Source organism: Notamacropus eugenii, chromosome 2 (assembly GCF_028372415.1).
Source record: "Notamacropus eugenii isolate mMacEug1 chromosome 2, mMacEug1.pri_v2, whole genome shotgun sequence".
Lineage (NCBI taxonomy): Eukaryota > Metazoa > Chordata > Mammalia > Diprotodontia > Macropodidae > Notamacropus > Notamacropus eugenii.
The window spans coordinates 43,471,107-43,494,016 of record NC_092873.1 but is presented as its reverse complement, the minus strand read 5'-3'; the positions used below and the strand labels follow the sequence as shown (position 1 = coordinate 43,494,016).

The 22,910-nt window shown below is 45.5% G+C and overlaps 1 protein-coding gene across 2 annotated transcripts in view; it reads right to left on the bottom strand.

Annotated features, from left to right (window-relative positions):
• The window catches only part of TYW1B (tRNA-yW synthesizing protein 1 homolog B), a 247,718-nt gene that overhangs the window by 213,825 nt on the left and 10,983 nt on the right, over positions 1–22,910 (bottom strand). For both annotated transcript variants that reach the window (XM_072640105.1, XM_072640106.1), the window contains exons 5-7: positions 22,072–22,266; positions 19,624–19,905; positions 16,308–16,430 (exon numbers count right to left, since the gene is read on the bottom strand). In XM_072640105.1, coding sequence (XP_072496206.1) covers positions 16,308–16,430; positions 19,624–19,905; positions 22,072–22,266 — 600 coding nt within the window. The remainder of the gene's footprint in view (positions 1–16,307; positions 16,431–19,623; positions 19,906–22,071; positions 22,267–22,910) is intronic.

Here is a 22,910-nt window from a genome sequence, read left to right as displayed (position 1 = left end):
GTGGCAGTTTTCTCATCTGAAGCTCATTGGCCCCCACGCATATGCCAGTGGAATCATGGGAAAAATCATCCCAGCCCCTGTGGTCTGTGGTCCTCCATCCTGGAGGCCTGAGGAGTGTTTTCCCAAATCTCTTGCTAAAATCCCCCAATCCATAGGAATTGTCATCTAAAATTCCTCTTTCTGAGCTGGGAAACAAATTTTACAACCAGTGTTTCTGATAAAGGTCTCACTTCTCACATATATAGAGAACTGAGTCAAATGAATAGGAATACAAGTCATTTCCCAATTGAAAAATGGTCAATGGAAAAGAAGATGCAGTTTTCAGATGAAGAAATTAAAGCTATCTATAGTCATATGAAAAAATGCTCTAAATCACTATTGATTAGAGAAATGCAAATTAAAACAACTCTGAGGTACCACCTCACACCTATAAGATTAGCTAATATGACAAAAAAGGAAAATGACAAATGATGGAGAAGATGTGGTAAAATTGGAACACTAATACATTGTTGGTAGAGTTGTGAACTGATCCAACCATTCCGGAGAGTAATTTGGAACTATGCCCAAAGGGCTATGCATACCCTTCAGTATGCATATACTACTGCTAGGTCTATAACCCAAAGAGATCATAAAAAAGAGAAAATAGCCCACATACACAAAAATATTTATAACAGCTCTTTTCTGGTGGCAAAAAACTGAAAACTGAGCAGATATCCATCAACTGAGGAATGGCCAAACAAGTTGTGGTAGAAGAATGTGACAGAAGAGTACTGTTCTATAAAAAATGATGAACAGGCGGACTTCAGAAAAACCTGGAAAGACCTGAATGAACTCATGCTGAGTGAAGTGAGCAGAACCAGGAAAACATTGTGCACAGTAACAGCAACACTGAGCTATGATCAACTTTGACAGATCGAGCTCTTCTCAGCGATACAATGATCTAAGACAATTCCAAAAGACTCCAAGTGGAAAACGCAATCCATATCCAGAGAAAGAACTGATGGAGTCTAAATGCAGACTGAGGCATACCATTTTCACAAAATCTTTAAAAAGGGAATGTTAAAAACTATTTTTACATGTAATAGGAAGAAATAAAATACTATTAAGTGGAGGGGGGGGGCAAGGAGGGAATTCCTTTCTGTTTCTCCTGAAAGAAGCACTGGGGTCACTGGAAGGGCTTGACTATATTATATGAAAAAAAAACCCTCTATTTCTGTGTATTCTCTCTTAACACTCTCTCCCTTGGTGATCTCATATGACTGTTCCCATGAAATCACCATCACCTATACACAGAGAACTCCCAAATCTATAAAACCAGCAGGCCTGGAGTCAGGAAGACCTGAGTTCAAATCCCACCTCCAACACTTCATAGCCATGTAACTGTGGGAAAGCTGTTTCACCTCAATTACCTCATCTGTAAAATGGCGGTAATAACAGGACCTACCTCCCACGGTTGTTGTGAGCATCCAACAATAAAATAATTATGAAGTGCTAAGCATAGTGCCTGGTACGCAGTAGGTACTATATAAATGCATATTCTCTTTCCCTAAGCTCTCCCTGATCTCTAAGCCTACATCAAAGGTCCCACAACTTCCTGCTGGACAAATCCATGTGGATGTCTCACAGGCATTTCAAACTCCAAAACATATTCCATTACATTTTCTACTCCAAACGTCCACCATCCTTCAGGTCACTGGGCTCAAAGCCTCTGTGTCATCGTCAGCTGCTCCAGAAACAAGCTGGACAAAAGCCTAGAGACAGCAATGGAGCTCTGTGTGTAAGAAACCTTAAGAGGCCCAGTGGGGCTGAACCCCACAGGGCGTAAAAGGGAATTCTATGCAATATGGCTTTCCAGCCTTTCTAGACAGGCTGAGGCCAGGCAGGAAAGGGCTTTTAAAAATAATAATTGCTAATATTTCTATAGCTCTTTAAGATTTACAAAGAACTTTACATAAACCCCTGCATTTAATCCTCACAATGGCGGAGAGGAGGCAGAGGGGAGGGAATAATGTGCCAGGCACTGAGTTAAGCCCTTTACAAACAGCATCTCATTAGATTCCCACCACAAGTTTGGAAGGTAGGTGCTATTATTTTACAGATGAGGAAACTGAGGCTCTGGGTAGTTAAATGACTTGCCCAGGATCACACAGTCTGAGATCTGACTCCAAGCTGGGGCTCTCACCACAACAACACACTGCCTGCCTCTCAAAAGCCCTAGGTCCTCCCTTTGCAGGAAAAGAGGAAAATATTTCTGTACGTCCCAGAATATTCTGCTTCAAGAAAAAAGACCATGCTTTGGAGAGCAACAGGCCAAGACTGGTGTCCACAGATGCCATAGCATCTGATCGTCCCATCTTCACTGCGGCACAAGTCCAATAACATCCTCACTTTACAGATGAGGACACTGAGACAGAGTGAGTGACTTGCTCAGCACTCCCCAGCTAGGCACTGTCTGATGGAGGATTTGAACTCAGGTCTTCCAATTCCAAGAACAGTGTTGCTACATCCCTCAGGGGAAGGTCAAAACAAAATGATGCTGGTAATGCTACAATTTTTAATATTTTGAAGTAAAAATAAATTAATATCTGCCTGGTCCCAATTTTCACAGATCCAATTCCAAATCAGCCCTGGGTTGCCCTTCTTGTGCACTGATATCAGCTGGCCTCTCCCTTCCCACATCTGAAAGACCAACGTCCTGAGTCAACAGGTGACAAGCAAAGGAAGGAAGAAGGAAAAGGAATTCACTGGTCCATGTTTATGCTCACACCTCACACTTTGTAATGATTAAATTCAAATTAATTCCAGCCACATTTATCAGATGCCTACTGTACACTGGGTGTTGAGGGTCCACCTTTATTATCTTAGCTGCCTCTAAGTAAACTAAAGAGCTTTCCCATTTTTCAAGTACAATGAATTTCCTAAGTGTGTCTGAAGTTCATCAATCTTCTAATGCCCTTCGAAGACCCAAGTTCAACCCACTCTCTTCCTGCCCTTCTAATAAGGCTGCAGGCAGGGTTTATGCTGACAATTAGCAGGGCCACAGGTACCCAAGGGTTCACTCATTAATCTGGCCGCTAGTCCTCCCACAGTTGATATCAGATTCCTCACTGGTATTATATAAATGCCAGGATCTGCAAATCATACTGGGCTGATTCTCAAGGTTCACATTAACACTTAATTGTGCTCAGACTCTTTGCCTTCTTGGCAATCAAATTCAATGCATCTGACACGATACCAATCAAAATACCAATAAGCTATTTCACAGAATTAGATAAAAGTCATAATAAAATTCAAACCGAAAATGAGAGTTCTGACAAAGACCGGGTTAAGGGGAATTTGCCATCCCACGTACCCAAATGTATTCTATGAAGCAATAATGATTTTTTTTTAACTGTCTGGTACTGGGGGGAAGAAACAGAGAAACAGATCAATGAAACAAACTACAGAACCCAGAAACAGAATCCAGTGAATGTAAAAGGTTGATAAACTCATGTCTCAAAAATACTGGGGAGGAGAATCATTATTAAATAACATCTTTTGGGAAAACAATAACAGCATGATGAAAAAAGATTTTTAGGCCTATTCCTCAGATAATATACTATACAACAATAAACTCTAATCAGATTGATGTTCTCAAGGCTAAAAAACAAAAACATTTTTTAAACCTGGAAGGAAGAATAATGTACTTCAGCCAACTATGGAAAGGTAGAACATCTTTATTAATCAAACAAATGGAAGAAATTACTGGACAAAAGCAATGAGTTTGATTACGTAAAGAAAAAATGAAACTGTAACAAAAAGCAACAGCCCAAAAATAAGAGGGAAAGAAGCATACTGGGGAGAAATAATTATAGTAAATTTATCAGCAAAGGGCCTACCTCTAGCATCTCCCAAGGAGCCATGACTGAATGGCCCCAGTCACGAGCCTTCCATGGGAAGTCACAGGCCCTTGTTCCAGCCCTGCCTGATGCGACTTAATAACTGTGTGATCGTGAGCAAATCACCTCACCTCTTTAGACCTCAAGTTTCCTCACCTGTAAAATAAAAGGAGGGGAGGCAGATCTCTAAAATCCCTTTCCCCTCTCAGTTCTTAAGGTCCTATAATACAAACCTATAAGAATTACCCACATACATTTCCCAAAGGAGAGATGGTCAGAGAATGAGAACAGATGATTTCTGAGGCTAAAGATACAAATTGTGAATAACTGCAAGAAGAGGTGTTCAAATTCCCTAATGCAACAGAACAGCCTCCAGAGAGGACCTCATCTAGGCCCATGTGATTGGCCAAAAAAAGGGCAGTCGATGATGAACTGACACTCTTGACTGCACTGTGGTTGGCTCCCACGATTGGTGCCAACTTTGGGGACACAAAATGGCAACACCCAACAAAAATTATTAAGCCAGCGCTATTGCCCTTGGCTCCCGCGATGCCGGGGCAACGTTTTAGTAGCAACTATAAGGTCATCAGCAACGGACAGATGGTGCATCACCTCTGGATCCTCACAACAGCACTGTAAGGTAACTGCTGGTATTATCATCACCATTTTAGAGACGGTCAGAGAGTTAAACTGACTTGCCCAGAGTCATACGACTAGTTGATGACTAAGGCAGAATTCCAACCAAGGTCTTTCTGGCTTCAAGGACAGCACTTTGGCCACACTAAGAAGACAAAAAAGGCCTTTCGGCACAGACATATTCTGATCTAGTAGCCAAAATGGAACTTCACATCGCCTGTCTTTCAATTACAATTCAATTACAATACTAAAGATTTTATTGCACTGGTCAGTTCAGAAGCTAGTGGGAAACTCACTAATCAGTTGTGAAAAGGACTCCTATGTTTACGACTCTGCTTTTTTTAAGCATGCCAAGGTTTGTTAATGTGTTCAGAAGTGACTGGAGTCCTTTGGGCCAAGCAAGACTTTCTAAAAATCCTAGGGATTGGATGGGCAATGAAGGACCTTGAAACTCCATTTCTAATCCACCAACATGAGCTTGGTACTTAATAACCAAAAGCAATATAATCATTGCAATAAATGTTTCTTGAATTGAATTTGGTGTCAGAGCAGGTGAAAGACCCTCTTTAAATACAATGCATGCACATGCCCTTAATTACTTATTCACAAATTCCCAAGAGAAAATTAGAGATGACGATTACTGCTCTTATTCATGAATAGCTTTATAAATACGGTCTTAAAGGTTAAAGAAGCAATGAAATTCTCCAGAATCAGTCCTTGGCAAATCAGTATTTCAAGTTTATCACTGTCTCCCAGCTGTGAGAAAAGCTCCGTGTTCAAAGATGGCACATCTCTGATTAATAGTCATGGCCTTAGGGCTAAAAATAGGTGCACTTGGTACCATATGAATGTGTCCAGCGAATAACTCTGGAGGACAGAAAAGAGCACCACAGTGTGTCTGAATCCAGGGCCAAGGGGAAAGGGAAGGTCAAAATCTGCCCAAGATCAATCATTTCCAAGAGGAGCTCTCCATCAAAGTGAATTATCTGGCTAAGCATCTCACCAAAGGATGCGAGTAAATCAGAAATGTCCAAACAAGGCAAAAATAAATAAAAACCCCTAAAGGACGGAGCAACAGGATCAAAAAGGGGCAAAAATGCGGTGTTGCAATTATTTAGTACAGAGCAGAGAAGGTTAAGAGCAAAGGGTAATTCCTGTTTAATATTTCATCTCCCTGGAGGACAATTAGACTTAAATTGTTAGGAAGACTTAGGTTACACATTAAGAAAATGCCCTGGATACTAAGGGGTTTCCTATTTCAAGGAAGTCACAGAGTGGAAGGAAAAGAAGCCTGGACCCAGAGTCAGCCAGCCTGAGCTCCCATGCCAGCCCAGCCCTTTCCTGAGCCTCCTTGGCCCTCTCCCAGCCTCAGTTTCTTTGTCTGTCAAATGGGGGCAATCATGCCTGTACTCCACACATCCAAGGACAACTCTGCAGAGTATGAGCAGGGGTGGGGGCTGCACAGTGCTTCAGAGACACTATCTCACTGGGGCCTCCAGACAAGCAGGTGAGGCAGGTGCTCTCAGCACTTTTACCATCATTTTACAGATGAGAAAATGTGTGAGACTCAGGTTTCAGGAAGTCACTGCCCCAGTCAGTAAGGGCCAGAGATAGGAGGGGAAGCCAGGCCTGTGGACTCTCGCGCACTGATCCTCCTCATAGTACCACAGATGGGGATAACTGAGGGCCAGTCTGGTCCAACCCCTTCACTTTACAGGTGAGAAAACTGAGGCTGAGAAAAACTAAGGGCCCCACCCACAATCACAAAGAGTTAGTGAAGGGGCGGGCCAAAACTGGAACAAGTGCCTTCCCGCATCTAGCTGTTATTCAATTGTTTCAGTCGTGTCTAACTCTCCGCAGCAACCCCATTTGGGGCTTTCCTGGCAAATATGCTAAAGTGGTTTGCCATTTTTTTATCCAACTCATTTACAAATGAGAAAACTGAGGCAAACAGGTTAAATGACTTTCCCGAGTTCAAACAATGAGAAAGTATCTGATGCCATATTTGAACTCAGGCCTGGCTGGTCTAACCGCTGCACCACTTAGCTGCCCTTTAAGATGTCTATCCTTGTCCTAAATTCTTATGATAAAGGCAGCTGGGTAATTATTTGCCAAATTGGCCAGGGAAGGTGGGGCAGGTAGAGAGATTGAGAAGGAAGACGAACAAGTAATGAATGAAATATACCCGTTAGGTAAGTGTGCAGCACAATCAATGTGTTTCCAAAACACGCTGATGTGTCAGCATTACAGAGATCAAAACAGAGAGGACTCTACGGACATCAGGGAGGAGAAGCAAACTCAGGATGTCCACTGGGCCCCAAGCCAAACTCCTCCTGTCTGCTTCCTAGCTGATGTTGCTAAACACCAACAAGATCCACATGGGTCCTGGCATCAATGAACACTTGCCACCTTGAGGCGCCACTGACCAAGCCCCTCATCTATTCCCACCTTCTAGGTAGAGTCCCAGTTTTCAGCCCAGGTTCAACTCCAAGTGGGAATAAAGCCAGAATTTTACAAAGGGTGAGTGGATAAAGTAAAACCAGCAGGGACCTAGCAGTGGAAGGCCACGTCTGAACGGATCAAACATCCGCCAGTCATGAGACTTGGGTCAATTTCCTGCACCTACACCTATTTCTTTATCTCTAAATGGAGATCATCAAACTAGCCCTTCCTACATCAAACATCTGCTGTATGGATCAAGTGAACCACTCTGAAGGTGCCCTGAGAAGCAAAAAGTTATTATTATACAGATCCAAGATGTTTTATGAACAAGTACTGATTATATTATAATAAGCTAGTGCTTACTATGGGACAGGCACCACAGAAAGCACTTTACAAATATCATCTTATCTGAGTCTCACACCAACCCCGGGAGTTGAGTACTATCGTTTATTCTCACTTTATAGTTAAAGAAACTGGGGCAAACAGAGGTTAAGTGACTTGCCCAGGGTCACAAAGCTAGCTTGGTCTTCCTGACTCCAGGTCTAGTGCCCTATCCACTGTACCACCTATATTATTGTGTTATTAATTATACTACTCAATTAAGAAAACATTGATAGCCAAGATGAGAGGCCATTCATGGATCGATTTTTCTTTTGCTAAATTTATGGTATTCAATACACACAAAAAGTTATTACACTTTGAATATGATGAATGAATATAAATGAATATCCTACTGTATTATTTACAAAGCTGCTCTTGTCATTTGAGAAATTTTAAATCACCTATGTGACCAATAAAGCTTAAAAAAAAATACTAGGCTTTGTGTTCACATCCCATTAGTCAGTTCAAGACATGAACAAAATTCATTTGGAAAAACAAAAGATCTAGACTGTCAAGGGGAAGGAAGAAAAGAAGTTGAGGACTTTTCCAGGCCTCAAACTATATTATAAAGCAGCAGACCTCAGAGCCATCTGGTCCTGGTTAAACAACAGAGAGAGCAACGGAACAGGCTAGACATGGGAGAATCAGAAACAAGAGAACTCAATAACCCAGTGTTTGAAAAAGTAGAAAACCTAAGTTTCCTAAGGAAAAACTCCTTACCTGATAAAAACTGCTGGGAAAACTGAAACACAGTCTGGAAGAAACTGGGCTTAGACCAACACCTTCCACCACACTCCACAATATGTGCTAAATGGGGATGAGACCTTGATGTTAAACATCATACTTCAAAAAAATTAGGAGAGAAACAGATTTTATCCTGTCACAAGGGTAAGAGATGTATTCTGAACCAAATAAGAATTACAAAAGATAAAACTTGAAAAGTTTGTCAGATAGCATGAATGCTTCTAGGATAAGAAGGGGGTCTGGCCAAGTGGGAAAAAAAATCTTTGTATCAAGTTTCTCTGCTAAGAGTTTAGTATCCAAGACATCCGTACACATACATATGTATAAAACAAACAGCCATTCCCCAATAGATAAATGATCCAAGGATATGAACAAACGCTTCTCAAAAGGAGAGCTACAAAGCATTCACAACTATATAAAAAAAATATCCCAAATCACTGAGGAGAAGAAAAGGCTTCACCACACACCCTGCAAACTGGCAAAAATGACAAAAAATGGCAAGAGTCAACGTTAGGCTATGGGAAGATAAGCACACTGACTGTTGATGGAGCTGTGAAATGCTACAACCATTTTGGAAAGCAATTTGGAATTATACAAATAAAGTGACAAAAATGTCCATCCTCTTTGGACCAGGGACTCCATTACTGGGCTTATGCCCCAAGGAATCCATCAAGAAGGAAAAAGGTCCCATCTGCTCCAAAATATTTATAAAGCACTTTTTTGTGATAGCTAAGAATTAGAAACAAGTGAAAAAAACAAAAAAGAAGATACCCATCAGCTGGGAAATGGCTAAGCAAACTGTGACACGTGAATATAATGGAATATTAGTGTGTTTTAAGAAATAATAACAAAGCTAGATCTATAAGAACTAATGCAGAATGCAGTCAGCAGAGCCAAGAAAACAATGCACACAGTGAGTACAACAATGAAAATGGAAAAGACAACAAAAAATCAAAAGGCAACATCGCAAGTTTAAAGATCAAGTGGGGACTTCAATGAAGAGATACGAGAAGGCGCTTCCAGCCGCCCTTGGTGGAGGGAAAGGGTCCACAGGATACAACGATGATATAAGACACAGAAAGCATCAATAAAAACTTTTTTAAGCATCACGTGGCAGAAGTGAAAACAGGATTTCTCTTGAAAAAGAAAAGTTCGGGCTGCCTCTGACCCCCATTACCAGCCTCACCCCAGCAGCTGTGATATGGAATACTCAGTTTCAATGAAAGGAGTCTGTGACTCAAGGTGTGAGGATGGTACCATCCATCTGTGGAATGAGCTAAGCACTCAGAGACACAGACAAAAACCCATCTTCGTAAGCAGAGAATCAGTCACAAATCCATCCCACTGTAATTCTAAGTATTTTTATTTCAGAAATTGGCCACACTCGAGGGTTCATTTTGTAGTTCAAACGGCTACAAACAAATGTTTCCCTGGAGAACTCCCATCAAATATTTGCCATTTATTTCCATAACCAATCATAGTGGTAAGCTATTTGTCTGCTGGGTGGAGAGTATCCTATGGGGCGTCAGGGAGGTATTTACTGCTGACCAGCCACAATGCCCCCTGACAATGACAGGCAATCCAGATCCCAGCTGACTTCTGGGATTGATTTAATGATGCAGTGTCTTCTGATCACAACAACATGACACCACCACGTATTCCTTTCCCCTTCTTAGTGTCCTGCACATAGGATTTGGAAGCTGGAAGCACAGGCAACCAGAGCAGTGCCTACGCTGCACCCGTGTGTCCCTAGCCCACCCAGAGCAAAGTTGCCATATGGGAAACACTCCCCTAAAACCACCCCAGGGGCAGCATGGGCATCCTTGAAAACGGTGAGAAGCTGGGAAGGCATCAGAACATGAGAGACACAAGGCACAAGCAGAGGGACCAGAGGCCTCCAGACCAGAAAGATCCAGGCTCCAGCCTTGTCTCTGACACATTCAGTACAGGCTGGGTGGCACCAGACATCATTGAGCCTTCAGTGCCCCAGGTGACTCTCAGACTTTGGGCTTAAGGGCAGATGCCAATCTGTGCTGGGAGAGAGACTTTCCTACCAGGGAGCTCTCATGGCAATATAATCACAGGTCTGCTATCTACAAACCATCCCCCCAAAGAATCCAGGGGGGTGAGGTAACACCAGCTGTCCTCCTCGAGGACTACTGGGGCTCTAATGAAGCGAAGCCTATGAAAGCAACATCAGGACAGAGAGTCACTCCTGCACAGGACCTAGGGGACCAAAAATCCTCCTTCCAAGGCACCTGACACCCCTACAGAGCTGCCTAGAGATGGAAACCTGGCCTTGAGATGTAGGGGAAAAACAGTTCCAGATGTTAGCAGGAGACAAGAAGCATCCTGAGAGCAGGAGCCAGGGCCCTCCAACACTGCCCAGCCAACAACTCAGTGTGAGCAGACACCAGGCAGCCTCCCTTCACATCTCTTCCCTTGGCATCCTCTCCACTCAGTCCACCCAGAATCCTCATCTTCCTCAAGACTTGGCTCAGCGGTAGACTTCTGATTATTCAGTGTTTCTCCCCTTGCTCCCTCCCCAGTCATCGAGTGTATCTTACACAGCCTTAGCTGCATACAGGCTGTAAGCTCCATTTACGTCCTTCCGTCTTTAGCACAGGCCTGGCACATGCAGAACACACCAACACAGTGCCTGCTCCTTCATCAATGCTGGTCAGAACTCATCAATGTTTCCTTACTTTGTTTAATTAAACTTGTTCTTAACAAAACCATTCAAAAGGAGAAACAAAGGCAGTGAAAGGAGTGAAGTAAAGAGGCTGCACCGCCTGAGAGACATGGTGACCAAAGGCACAAGGGCCTCCAGCCTCAGTTTCCTCATCTGTAAAATGAGAAGGTCCTGTCCAGCTCTAACTCCATGATCCTACGGACAATTCTATTAAAATACTGTGAAAAAACCGAGGGTGAGCTGTCCTCCGTTCTGACAGCGGCCTGCTGTCAGCCTCCCGCCTGGACCGAGACCTGTCCAGCTCTGGCCCCGGCTGCACACTGAAGGCAGTTCTCTGCAAAGTTCATCCTGCACCGGGACCAGGAGTGGGAATGTGCGGTTTGTGCTGCCCTCTGGTGGTGACCAGGCCACTTTCACTCACTCTGTTCTCCCAAAGCTTCACTGCACAGGCAGGAGGGAGGCTCCCCTGGCAGCCCGAGATCAGTGAGGAAAGGTCTCAGTGGCACCCCAGTCATACTCATGCTACTAATAACAGAGATCTTAAGTAACTCCCTGCATTCTCTCATAGGACCTTCAAAACAACTCTGGGAGGGCAATGCTGTTACTACCCCTATCTTACAGATGAGGAAACTGAGTCAGGCAGCAGAGAAATGACTGGCCCAGAGTCACACAGCTAGGGAATGGCTGAGGCTGGATTTGAACTCAGGCCTGACACTCTGTCCCCCCTGGGAACCCCCAAAGTATTCTAAGGCTCAAGGCAACAGGCAGCAAAGCCCAGCAATTCCTTCAAGGGAATATGGACCAAGAAGAGACCACAGCCGCCAAGGTGCCCTTCACCCTCATAGAAGGCAGTCAGGCGAAGCAAGGCTCGTGCCCCATCAGCTCTGAAAATGTGCCCGTGTTCAGAGGTCATGCCAACACATACGTATGTATGTCCATGTATGGACAGCGTAGGGGCCATGTGGGAGATAACCCATCACAGACACTTCCACGAAAAATGCAGAACATAAGCGATGTGGCCGCTGACCATAACAATGTTACACAGTGGTGTATGCCATGTGCCACCTCCATAGGCCCCCACCTGGGCCAAGAAGGGAGGGAGGCGCCTTCTCAGGTCATTAGAATTGTGTTCTTCAGATCTGATTGATGTTACACTGCAGAAGAGACTGGGTACACTGTTTTCCTGGCTCTACTTACTCAGCTTTGGCTTAGTCAATGGAAGTCTTCCCCTTCATCCCTGCAGTCTTCATTAGTCATTTCTGACAGGGCAAAAGCATCCAATTGCATTCATAGGCACAGCTTATTTAGCCATCCCCCAAACTACAGGAAAAACAAAATGCTGCTGCAAATTTCCTGGTGCATTTTGGCCTCTGCTTCTGTGTTTGACTTTCTTGGGGTATGTGGCTAACAATCAAGCAGATGGGAAGATCAAACAGTACAGTCATCTTAGTCACTCTTTAGCATAATTCCAGATTTCTTTCAGCTCACCACCTATGTGATAGTATACCTGTCTTTGCATATCCTCTCGAACATGACTATTTCCATCTTTTGAAATCTGCAAATTTGCTAGGTGTGAGGTGAAATGCCAGGGTTGTTTTTATTTGCTTTTCTCTTATTAATAACAATTTGGAGCACTCTTTCATGTGGTTAATTGTTTACAATTTTTGAAAACAGTTCATCTCCTTTGGTGACCTATCTATCATAGAATGGTTTGGGGTCTTTGTAAGTTCCCTACCTATCTTGGATAGAAGACTCTTACCATGAGAGAGTTGATTTAGAGCTGAAAGAGACCTTGAAGTCAGATAAGTCTAACTCCCCCAGTTTTACAGATGAGGAAACTGAGGCAAATAGAGATGAAGTGACTTGCTTATGGTCATACAGCTAGTAAGTGATTGAGGCAGGTTTTTAACTCAGGTCTTCCTGATTCTGAGACCTGTGCCCTTCTAGACCACACTAACATTTTGCAGATTTACTAAAAAGGTTCTTCTTTCCCCAACTAACCACTTCCCTCCTTAACCTACTTGCATAGATTTGGGTAGTACAAAGGCTTTTCCATCTAATCTAACTGAAATCACTTTCTCTTTTGTGTCTGCCTCTGTCCCTCTCTCCACAGCAATGAAAGATACTTGATCTGGTTATCTTCCAACTATTTTTGATGCTGTGAGCTTTACTATTCAGATCACCTATTCATCTGACCTAATTGTAGTAAGTGGTGTAAAATGCCAGCCAAACCTGTATTTCTGCCCATCCTCAGTCTTGCCAAAACTCATTTCTCCAGCAGTTCTTGTCAGAAAGGCTTGGAGCTTTTCTCTAAGCACTTCATGTTCTTAAGCTGGTTTTGCTGAAATGGGTTAGGGTTTTTTTTTGGTTCTTCATTATTCTTTGTTAGAAATGACAGTTCTTTGGATAAGAGAGAGAAAAGGGATATAAAAATACACACACACACACACACATATATGTGGAAACAAACAGGATGTGAAAACCAAAAATGTGTAATATATAAATAGATCATAAGAGTCTGAAATACAACGTAAGGTTTAATGAGCACAGGTTTGTTTTTCCTATAAAACTGTTCTAGAACAGCTTTTACATATCACTTGAGGAAACTCTTAAAAAGCACTTTCCACATGTTACCTCATTTGATCCTCGCAATAAACCTGAGAGGTAAATACTATTATTACCCTCATTTTACAGCTGAAGAAACTGAGGCACACAGAGGTTAAGTGACTTCCACAGGATCACACAGCTAGTGAGTGTCTGGGGCTAGATTGGAACTCAAGTCCTCCCAACTTCAGTCCACTTCTGTATGTACTTGCCACTTAGCTGCCTCAGACATCTGGTCATTCTTTAATAAAAGATAACACAGCTTTAAAAAAAGCACCATGGACTCATTGTCTTGGCATCCCAAGTTCACAGCTTCACAGCTTCACGGCGTCTTTCCTCACAAGAGCCAGATGCTCTAAAGCAGGGGTGAGGAACCTGCAGCCTCGAGGCCATGTGTTGCCTTCTAGGGCCTCAGGGGAGGCCTTTTGATGGAGTCCAAGTTTTACAGAACAAATCCTTTTATGAAAGGGATTTGTTCTGTGAAGTTCAGAGTCAGGACCTAGAGGGCTCCATGTGGCCTCGAGGCTGCAGGTTCCCCACCCCAGCTCGAAAGCCTCTAAAGATGGTTTCCAATGTCAGATGCACAGGAGATCCATAGGGGTACAGGAAGAAGATATTAGCCCCTCTCTTTGTATCTTCTCAATCTAAAAGAAGAGCACTGATACAGAGGCTGCACGCTGCTGGTGCCCTCCCTCTACAGGACATCAGTGACATTCCATGTACGTTTCCCGAGGCATCCTGCAGAATAGCGGGAGTCTTGCGGGCCCAGGACTGGCAGGGCACCCTTTCCCATCACTTCCCTTTCAGTGTGCCACGTACCTGATTTTATGGACTTACACGTTTAGCTTTAACTAAATGAATCCCCACAAAATGGCCAAGAAGACAAAGAAGGCTCTTGCCGAAGACCACAGAACTACTGGGAGCATGAAAACAAGGTCACATTAACACTCAGTAAGCCAGGAGGCTGAAGGAGATGTGACAAGAAGGCTCGTGAGGGTGCGCTGCCTTCCTCATGGCCTCCTCAGTGTTTAAAAGAAACATGAGCCTGGGCTTAGGACGAGCCCCTCGAGGATCAACCTCACCTGGGATGGAGGGGCCATCAGACAGTCAAAAACATAGCCACGTGTGATCCAGCCCTTCTGTGCAGAAGTGAGGATTCAAGAGTGAGGAAGAAAGTAACCGCTTTTTGAGAAAAGCTTACGAGATGGGTGAGCACTGGGAAACCACAATGGAGCACCCTCCACCATCATGTTTTCTTGCTGAAAACAATGTGTTACTTCTAAAAACTCTTGGTATACAGACATGCCTTTACACTTGGAAACAGAATCTTCTAAACTATCCAGAAATCTTCCTAAGTCAGCTTTCCAAGGAGCTCTGAATCATTGGTTAAAAATATAAACATGCAGCACTTGAAATTGTGAGAACAAGTGCCTGGCATAAGAAAAGATGGGAATTTACCAACCAGATCTCCACAAAAGCTTCTGCATAATGGCTGGATGAGAAGGAAACATGAGAATCATCACCTACTGAAGGGCACAGTTAACAAATGGCACTTCCACTGCGGACTGCTTCTCTTTGGGAGTTTGCAAGGACCAGAGAAAACTGAGCTTCAGCTGCTCTAATACACAGGGTAACCAAGACTGTCCAAAACAATAAAGCAGATCTAATTACATCGCTCTCAATAACAAGTGTTGTTATTAATCATTTTAGTGGCAAGAAAAAAAGGGGGTCATACCATTAATAAGTAAAATAAAATAAAATATTTTAAAGACATTTATCAGCTGTGTGACCCTGGGCAAGTCAATTCACCACTGCCTGTCTCAATTTCCTCACCTGAAAAATGGGACTAATAAAAGCACCTACCTCCCAGAACTGTTGTGAGGATAAAAATGAGATCATGTTTGTAAAGAGCTTCATAAGTCTTCAGGTGATACACAAAGGCTAACTATCACCAACCATTATTATTAAAATAGTTTCCTTTATCTTTATTTCATGATTTTCTGTTTGTGTGCTAATACCATGGTTTTATAACATCACATCACAGAGCACAGAAAACTGGCCTCATCACAAAGGAGTCCTGGGTTCAAGGTCATGTGATGTGGGGGCAGTCACTGCTCAGTGCTCACAGTGACTCTCCAGGACAAAGCAGAGTTTTCTCACAGGGAACCCTATGCTTATTAAGGCACGGGTACAGCCCTTCCCCTCTACCAGGTACATGATACTTTTGTACAATATATTGAACGACCCTAACTCAATGGATAGAAAGTGGGCAAGAGCGCTTCAAAATGTTTTATTGATGGGGTGCATGATCAAACAAAGGTGGACTTCTCTCCTGATCTCGAGAATGAAGCATGTCCACTTCCCAATAAACAGAGGCTGCTCCAGAAGGGATACCTGCCAAAGGCCCATTATCTCCCTGCCCCCCACTCATGGCCACCCACAGGGCTTGTTCCTGAGGACACTGAGGGCAGCTACAGGACTAAAAGGGGGGTTACCTTCCTATAGTGCTTCAAGGTTTACAAAGTGCTTTCCATGGTTTATCTCCCCTGGTCTTCACTATTCTCAGCAGGACTATTATTATCCCCATTTTACAGATGAGGAAACTGAGACACAGAAATGTTAAAGTGACTTACCCCAGGTCACACAGCAATAAGGGAATGAGGCAGAATTCAAACTCAGGTCTTCCTGATTCTAAGGCAAGGACCCTACCCAATACCTACCCACTTTACAGCTGGCAGGGACAAAACTTATAGGCAAACTTCCTATTGGCCTATTTTCCCAGAACCCAGAAACTCCACATGATGAGGACAGAGGTGTGAGAGCCCCCAGGAGGACCCCAGTAGATAGTGATCCAGCCAGGTCTGAACCCCAGGAAGGAGGCTCCCAGACGAGAGCCAGCACCCAGAGCCCCTGGGCCATCGGGCCAGTACCTTCGCCTTCTTCATGCTGTCCGCCATCTTGCCCAGATCCTCCACGTCCACCACCGAGCTGTGGCCCTGGCCTTCTTCAGCACCTGACTCCTCCTCACTGGTGGTTTCAAACTGTTCTTCCTTCTGTACAACAAATATGTGCAAAAACAGTTCTTCAGTGTTTTTTAAAAGGTGTCCTTCTGGATCTGTTAGAATGGTTCACTGAGGGCCCAGAGTTATGGGGCCATCTTAGTTCCTACTATCTCATCTAGAAAAAACAACACAGGCTCAGAGTCCAAATGCTCACCTTCCCAGGCCCACTGAGAGATGACAGGAACAACTCAACCCTGGGCCACAATGGGGATTACAAGTCTGAATCACACAAACGTGGAGCTCAGCCCTTTCTCCCACACCTCACATTTTACAGATGAGGAAACTGAGATCCAGGGAGGTCACAGGATCACAGATTTAGAATTGTAACAGACTTCAGAGGCCATTTAGCACAACTTTTTCACTTTACATCTAAGGAAAGTGAGGCCCAGAGAGGTTCACAGTGGTTTACATAACATTACAGAGATAGTGACAAATGTAGGATTTGAACCCAGGTTCTCCAATCCAAATCTAGTGCCCTTTTCACGATAAGCTATCCACACCCAATGGTCCAAAGCAGCCACCTGGGGATCTCTGGAGGGAACTTGTTGATGGCAGGAATGGGCAGAGGCGGAGGACAGGGAGGAACCCTTGGGCCTGACTGAAACCAAGGGGACTCTCTGGCATAGAGCATCCTACACCAAAAAAGGTACACAAGGAGCATTCTCCCCTTTAGGGTAGGAAGCCCACACATCCCTATGCCTCTTGGCAGGCAAAGCAAGGATGGGAGGGGCCAAAGGGAAGAGGCCACTCTATTGGCAAGGCAAGGAGGAATTTGGGAGCTTTGTCACACCCAGAAGGCTCAGATTCACCACAAAAAACAAGCCAACTTCACCTTGTCTTCCTTATTAAGCCCTCTGCTAGCAGAACCAGAAGAGCCCAGCGCCCAGCCAGGATGGAGGGCTGGGACAAAGGAGGAGACTTTGGAGCTTCTAGCTGACTAGACAGGCAGCCTCCCTCTCCCAAGACCAAGATGCTGTTCCAGGCCAGGAACTTTCAGCCTCCATTTCTGCCTGGAGCAGAAGCTTTCCTAGTTTCCTCTTCTATAAAATGAGGTGGTTGGACGAGGGCCTCAGAGGTCCCTGCCCAATCTAGAGTGACACCAGAAGAGTTAATCTAATATCCTCGAGTGTCAGTGCGACAAAGACCGTTAAAATCCAGTAACTGCTTTTATAGATGAAGAAGCTGAGGCCGAGACAAGAGAGTCATTTGCCCAAAGTTGTACAAGTAGCTAAATAGCAGAGTTAAACTTGAACCTGGGACCCCTGCCTCCTCCCCACCCCCCATCCCAGCTCCAGTTCCAGAGCTCTCTCACAGACACAAGAGCTAAGCAAGTTCAGAAAGACTGGGAGGAACCTTGGCCACACCCTCAGGGTCTCAGTGCAGATTGCTTAATTGTTTAATTGCAAATTCTCTGCTTCAGTTGGTGAGGGAAGAAATGTTGTGCCTCTGCCCATATGCTGGCTGCCTCCCACTGCCAGCCCGGGCAACCATAATCTACAGACATCCTCATTGCCCAGAAAAAGGCACCAACCAACTGCCCACCGAGCCTCTCCCCAGGCGAGGTGGGGGTCTTCCCTGTTAGAATATAAGCTCCTGGAGGTTAAGGTCTGTCTTTCCTTTGGCCTGTATCAGTATTCCTGGCACTCAGCACAGCGCACACAGTAAGCACTTAATAAATGCTTTTTATTCATCCATGCATTTAGATACTAGCACCATCCTCCTAAGTCCAGTCTTCCCCTGTAAAGACACAGAAGGAACCAGCAGCCCCTTTCCCCCTAGTGTGTAGCTAAAAGCAGGACAGGCTCCTTCAAGCTTTCCAGAAGTCTGCGTCCTATGGCAGTTTAGAGACCCTCGGAGCAGCCCCATGGAAAAGCTTCCAGGACGGTGATGAACTAGCTCAGCAGGTGGGAGAATGCAGTAAGAGACCATGCACATCATGGTGCTCAAGCTTGGGAGCAAGGAGGCAAGGAAGGAGAGCATGCCAGAGCAGAGGGCCGGAGGCAGGTGGCAAAGAAGATACCCCTCTGGGGCTCTGAGAGCAAATGAAACCACATTGGGAAAGACCTTCCAGAAGTGCTCTAGGGGCCTGATGGGCTAGTGTTATCACTGTTGTCTTTATCTTTATTATTGCTGTTATTAGTAAGTCATGGAAAAAGCACCTGCTTCTAGTGGGCAGAACAGAGACAGACCATCCTAGACCAGGGAGTGGGGCAGAGGGGGCTGCTCAGGCATCCTCCAGGGGCATGAGAGAAAACAGATGTCTGAGGCCAATCTGGAGGAGGCGAGAGGCAGGGAAGAGCAGGAGGAAGGAAGAAAGAAGAGAGGAGGGAGGAAGGGAGAAAGAGAGGGAGGAGAGAGAAGGTGAAAAGGAGGTACGGAAGAAGGAAGGAGGGAAAGAAGGAAGATGGAAGGAGAAAAGGGGAGGAGAGGGAGGGAAGAAAGAAGGAAAGGCAGGAGGGAAAGCAGAATGAGGGAAAGCAGGTAGGAAGGAGAGCAGGAAGGAAGAAGGAAGAGAGGAAGGAGAAAGGGAGGAAGGAAGGAAGGAGAGAGGGAGGAGGGAAGGAAGGAAGGAGGGAAGGAAGGAAGAAGGAGAGAAGATGGAAGGAGAAAAGGGGAGGAGAGGGAGGGAAGAAAGAAGGAAAGGCAGGAGGGAAGGCAGAATGAGGGAAAGCAGGTAGGAAGGAGAGTAGGAAGGAAGAAGGAAGAGAGGAAGGAGAAAGGGAGGAAGGAAGGAAGGAGAGAGGGAGGAAGGAAGGAAGGAGGGAAGGAGGGAGGGAAGAAGGAAGGAAGAAAGGAAGGAAGGAAGGAAGGAGGGAAGGAGGGAGGGAGGAAGGAAGGAAGAGAGGAAGGAAGGAAGGAAGGAGAGAGGGAGGAAGGAAGGAAGGAAGGAAGGAGAGAGGGAGGAAGGAAGGAAGGAAGGAAGGAAGGAAGGAAGGAAGGAGGGAAGGAGAGAAGATGGAAGGAGAAAAGGGGAGGAGAGGGAGGGAAGAAAGAAGGAAAGGCAGGAGGGAAGGCAGAATGAGGGAAAGAAGGTAGGAAGGAGAGCAGGAAGGAAGAAGAAAGAGAGGAAGGAGAGAGGGAGGAAGGAAGGAAGAAAGGAAGGAAGGAAGGAGAGAGGGAGGAAGGAAGGAAGGAAGGAGGGAAGGAGGGAGGGAGGAAGAGGTGGGCACAGGGATCACTCTACCTTAGGGGCCACCTGCCGGGGCCCTGCCAGCCCCACACCCTTGCCCTCCTCCTTCTTGGGTCTGCATTCGCCTTTTTCACAGCTGCCCCGGCGGTGCTTGCGGCAGGCCTTCTCACTGAAGCTCAGGTCCCGCAGCCGGGAAAGGAAGCGGGCCTGCCAAGCTGCAAAGTCAGCTTCCAGGCTCCCGTGCCTGCTCCTCACCACGTTGCAGTCGCCCTCCCCACAGGTCATGACCCGCCTGGCACTGAGCATCCACAACCATCTATCGATGTTTTTGCCGACCTGCAAGAAACAAGGGACAGCAGTCATGTTGGGACATGGTCCTGGGTCTAAATCAAGGCTGAGGCAGAAAAATTAAATAGAAAAGATTGAATTTCGAAGTGGCAAGTTTATGGGCCAATAATCAATTTGGTAAAACACAAACTCAGCAGATGTGCCAGGACTCCTGAACCGTACACCCCTGCAGCTGATGTCTCACAAACATCTCTAAGACAATTTCAGGCCAAGGACAAATAGCTCTAGCTCCATGAAAAGAAACACACAAAGGAAGTGAAACAAGCCCCAAAGGAATTGGGGTTAAAGGAGTTAGAGAAGATTCCGTGAGGCCTCAGGAGCAGCTGTCAGGTACACCATCTGGCCCTATCTAAGGAACTCATACCCTTGCTTTCCCACATAGGAAAAGGATGAGAGTAAATGAACTCAAACAGCCCCCAAAGTGCTTCAAGTTTCCCAAGCTGACCCCCTCAGGAGTGGCTGGGGCCCCAAGGACAGGCAAAGGGCAGATCTAAAAAGACCTTGCCCTGTGCCAAGACCTAGGGAAGGGGATGGGGCCAAGCATCTACCCTGACTGGGGAGGCTTACAGAGAGGGGAAGTAATAAAGTGTGAGGCCAGCAGGCCATGAGGGAGGTTTGGGTTCCCCCCATCCCCATCTGGCCGTTGGGGTGAATCCATAACTGGGCCTACACTCTGAGCCAGAGCTTCCAAGGGCAGCACAGAGGAAGCCAGACTGTTTCCAGACTAGAGAGAAAGCCATGACCTGGAGCCATCGATGACTAATAGGAAGGGGCTGTCATACTGGCCAAAGCTGCTCAGGTTGAAGGGACCTTTATCTGAAAATGTGGCTCCAAAGTTTTCCAGATCTCTATTGAGGTAGATTACAGGAGCCCCTGACAACAGAGATTCCAATTATGTGGGGAGAACCATGAAATGAGCCCCTATGGGACAGTGGAAGCTGCTTCTTTACCTCTAAAAGAAACTCCATCAATCAGTCAACCAGCATGTACTAAATGCCAACCTTGTGCCAAGCACTTACAGACACAAAAGTCAGACAATCCCAGACCTCAGTGGGCTCCCGTTCTATTAACATGTTCATAGATAAGTAAATCCAGGATATAGAGAAGATATACAGTGCTGTGGGAATGTGAGGGCATCAGGCAAGGTCTCTGAAGGAAATAGTAACTTGGCAGAACTGGGAAGGGAGCCAGGGCTTCCAAAAGGCCAAGTGCAGAGACAACCATGAGGCAGCTCCTCAAAGGGGCCAATGGGGCCCAAACTCGGTGCCTGTGTAGTCATCAGAGAGAAGGTGAGGGAGTGGAACAGACTGGCAACTGACGGGACACAGGGGCTGAGGAAGAGTGGATAGTCAAGGAGGACAAAGATCAAGTCTGACCCAGCAAGTCAGTGGTGAGACTGTCCCTCTCTCCTCTCAACAGAGAGTGAGGAGCTACAGGTGCAGAATGAGCTATACCCTATCAGACAGGACCCATGTGTTCATTTGTTCATCCCTTTATTACAAAGGCATGAAGGAGGAGGCCATGCCAAACCCCAGCAGATCCTGCACCAAGCCTGATGTATTTTCCTTTGCCTCGTTAAAGGGGCCATCCCCTAACTATTTCTCAAACAAGACTATTCATGGAATGGGTGTTACCTCACCCTAAGTGAGTAATTGAATAGACCTTGGTCTAAAGAAGCCAAGGTCTCCCACTGCATCCTGGGCCATCTCCAGTCATCCTGATGAATATCTGGTCCCTGGATTCAGATGGCTCTGGAGGAGAAGTGAGGCTGGTGAACTGCACAGCCCTCCTTCACTCAAAACAAAGTCAAGTGCAAGTCATGTCATCATTTCTCTGATGGCATGGTCTTCTTCGGCAGCAAAGGATGAACACAACACCAAGCTAATAAGGCTTTGAAACTGGCCCCAAAATAAGCTGTGTCAATTACTGAAGAGCCACTTCTCTGAATCATACCACCAGAAACCGAATTGTCTTGCGCCACAGCCACTCACAAGGACTGTCTAGTACAGCCTGAAGGGTCACCCTCTGCACCTCCGCAGTCAAAGGAATAACTCTATTGAGCTTCCATCTCTAGGGCACAATCCTGCTGGGAGGCCCCAGGGTGGAGGAACAGCCCCATCCACACCAGCCAAGAGGATAAAAGCAGCCCCTCACCTTGTTAAAGTTGCTCTCATAGACTGAGTTTCCTAATCCAAACACTGCATATCTCATGCCCTTCAGATAAGTCTTGCCAAATCTAAAGTCATTTGATGCTTCCTGTAACCATTTGCAGAACCACTCTGCACTGTCTGGTGGTTGGCCATCCGTGTAGGTAGCAACTAGGAAGACGCAAATATTTTTACTGGTTACCTACAAAAAAAAAAAAAAAAAGAATTTCCAAATATCCTAATGAAAGGGATATTTCTTTTGAAACTCACCTTCACATTGCCTTGGCCTCCAAGAAACATAAAAGCCTTTTTTCCATGTGTTATTAAAACTCAAAACAGAGAGAATAGCTGTAATTATCCTTTTTTATGGTCCCCAGAAGCAGGGGAGCTGTGCCCTTTAAACTTCCCCCACCCTCATAGCCGCTGAACCCTATGCTCAGGCCCTAGGAGTCTTTTTAAACACCATCATCTTCTTGAATAGGGACTCTGAGTGGTGGAGAGTGAGGGGGTGACATAAAGTACCAGAGAAGAGTCTAAAGACTGTTCCAAATGTAACAAAAAGAGGTGCTCCCACAGGGTTCATGTCAGAGCATGACATGTACACATGACCTAAGATTCGCTTCCAAAAACACAAACAATGAAAATCCCCATGCAGGTAGAGAGTGGAGAAGTCAAACTGCCTAACTGACTAACACGACCACGGCCAGGTCTCGCACCCAGCATGAGCCCCATCTTGTCTGCTCCCAGAAGCTGAGCAAGGAAGGGCCTGGGCATGACCGGGATAGGAAACTTGCTGGGCACACTCGGAGCTGCAGGGTACCTAGTTTGGGTAGCATGTGGACAGTA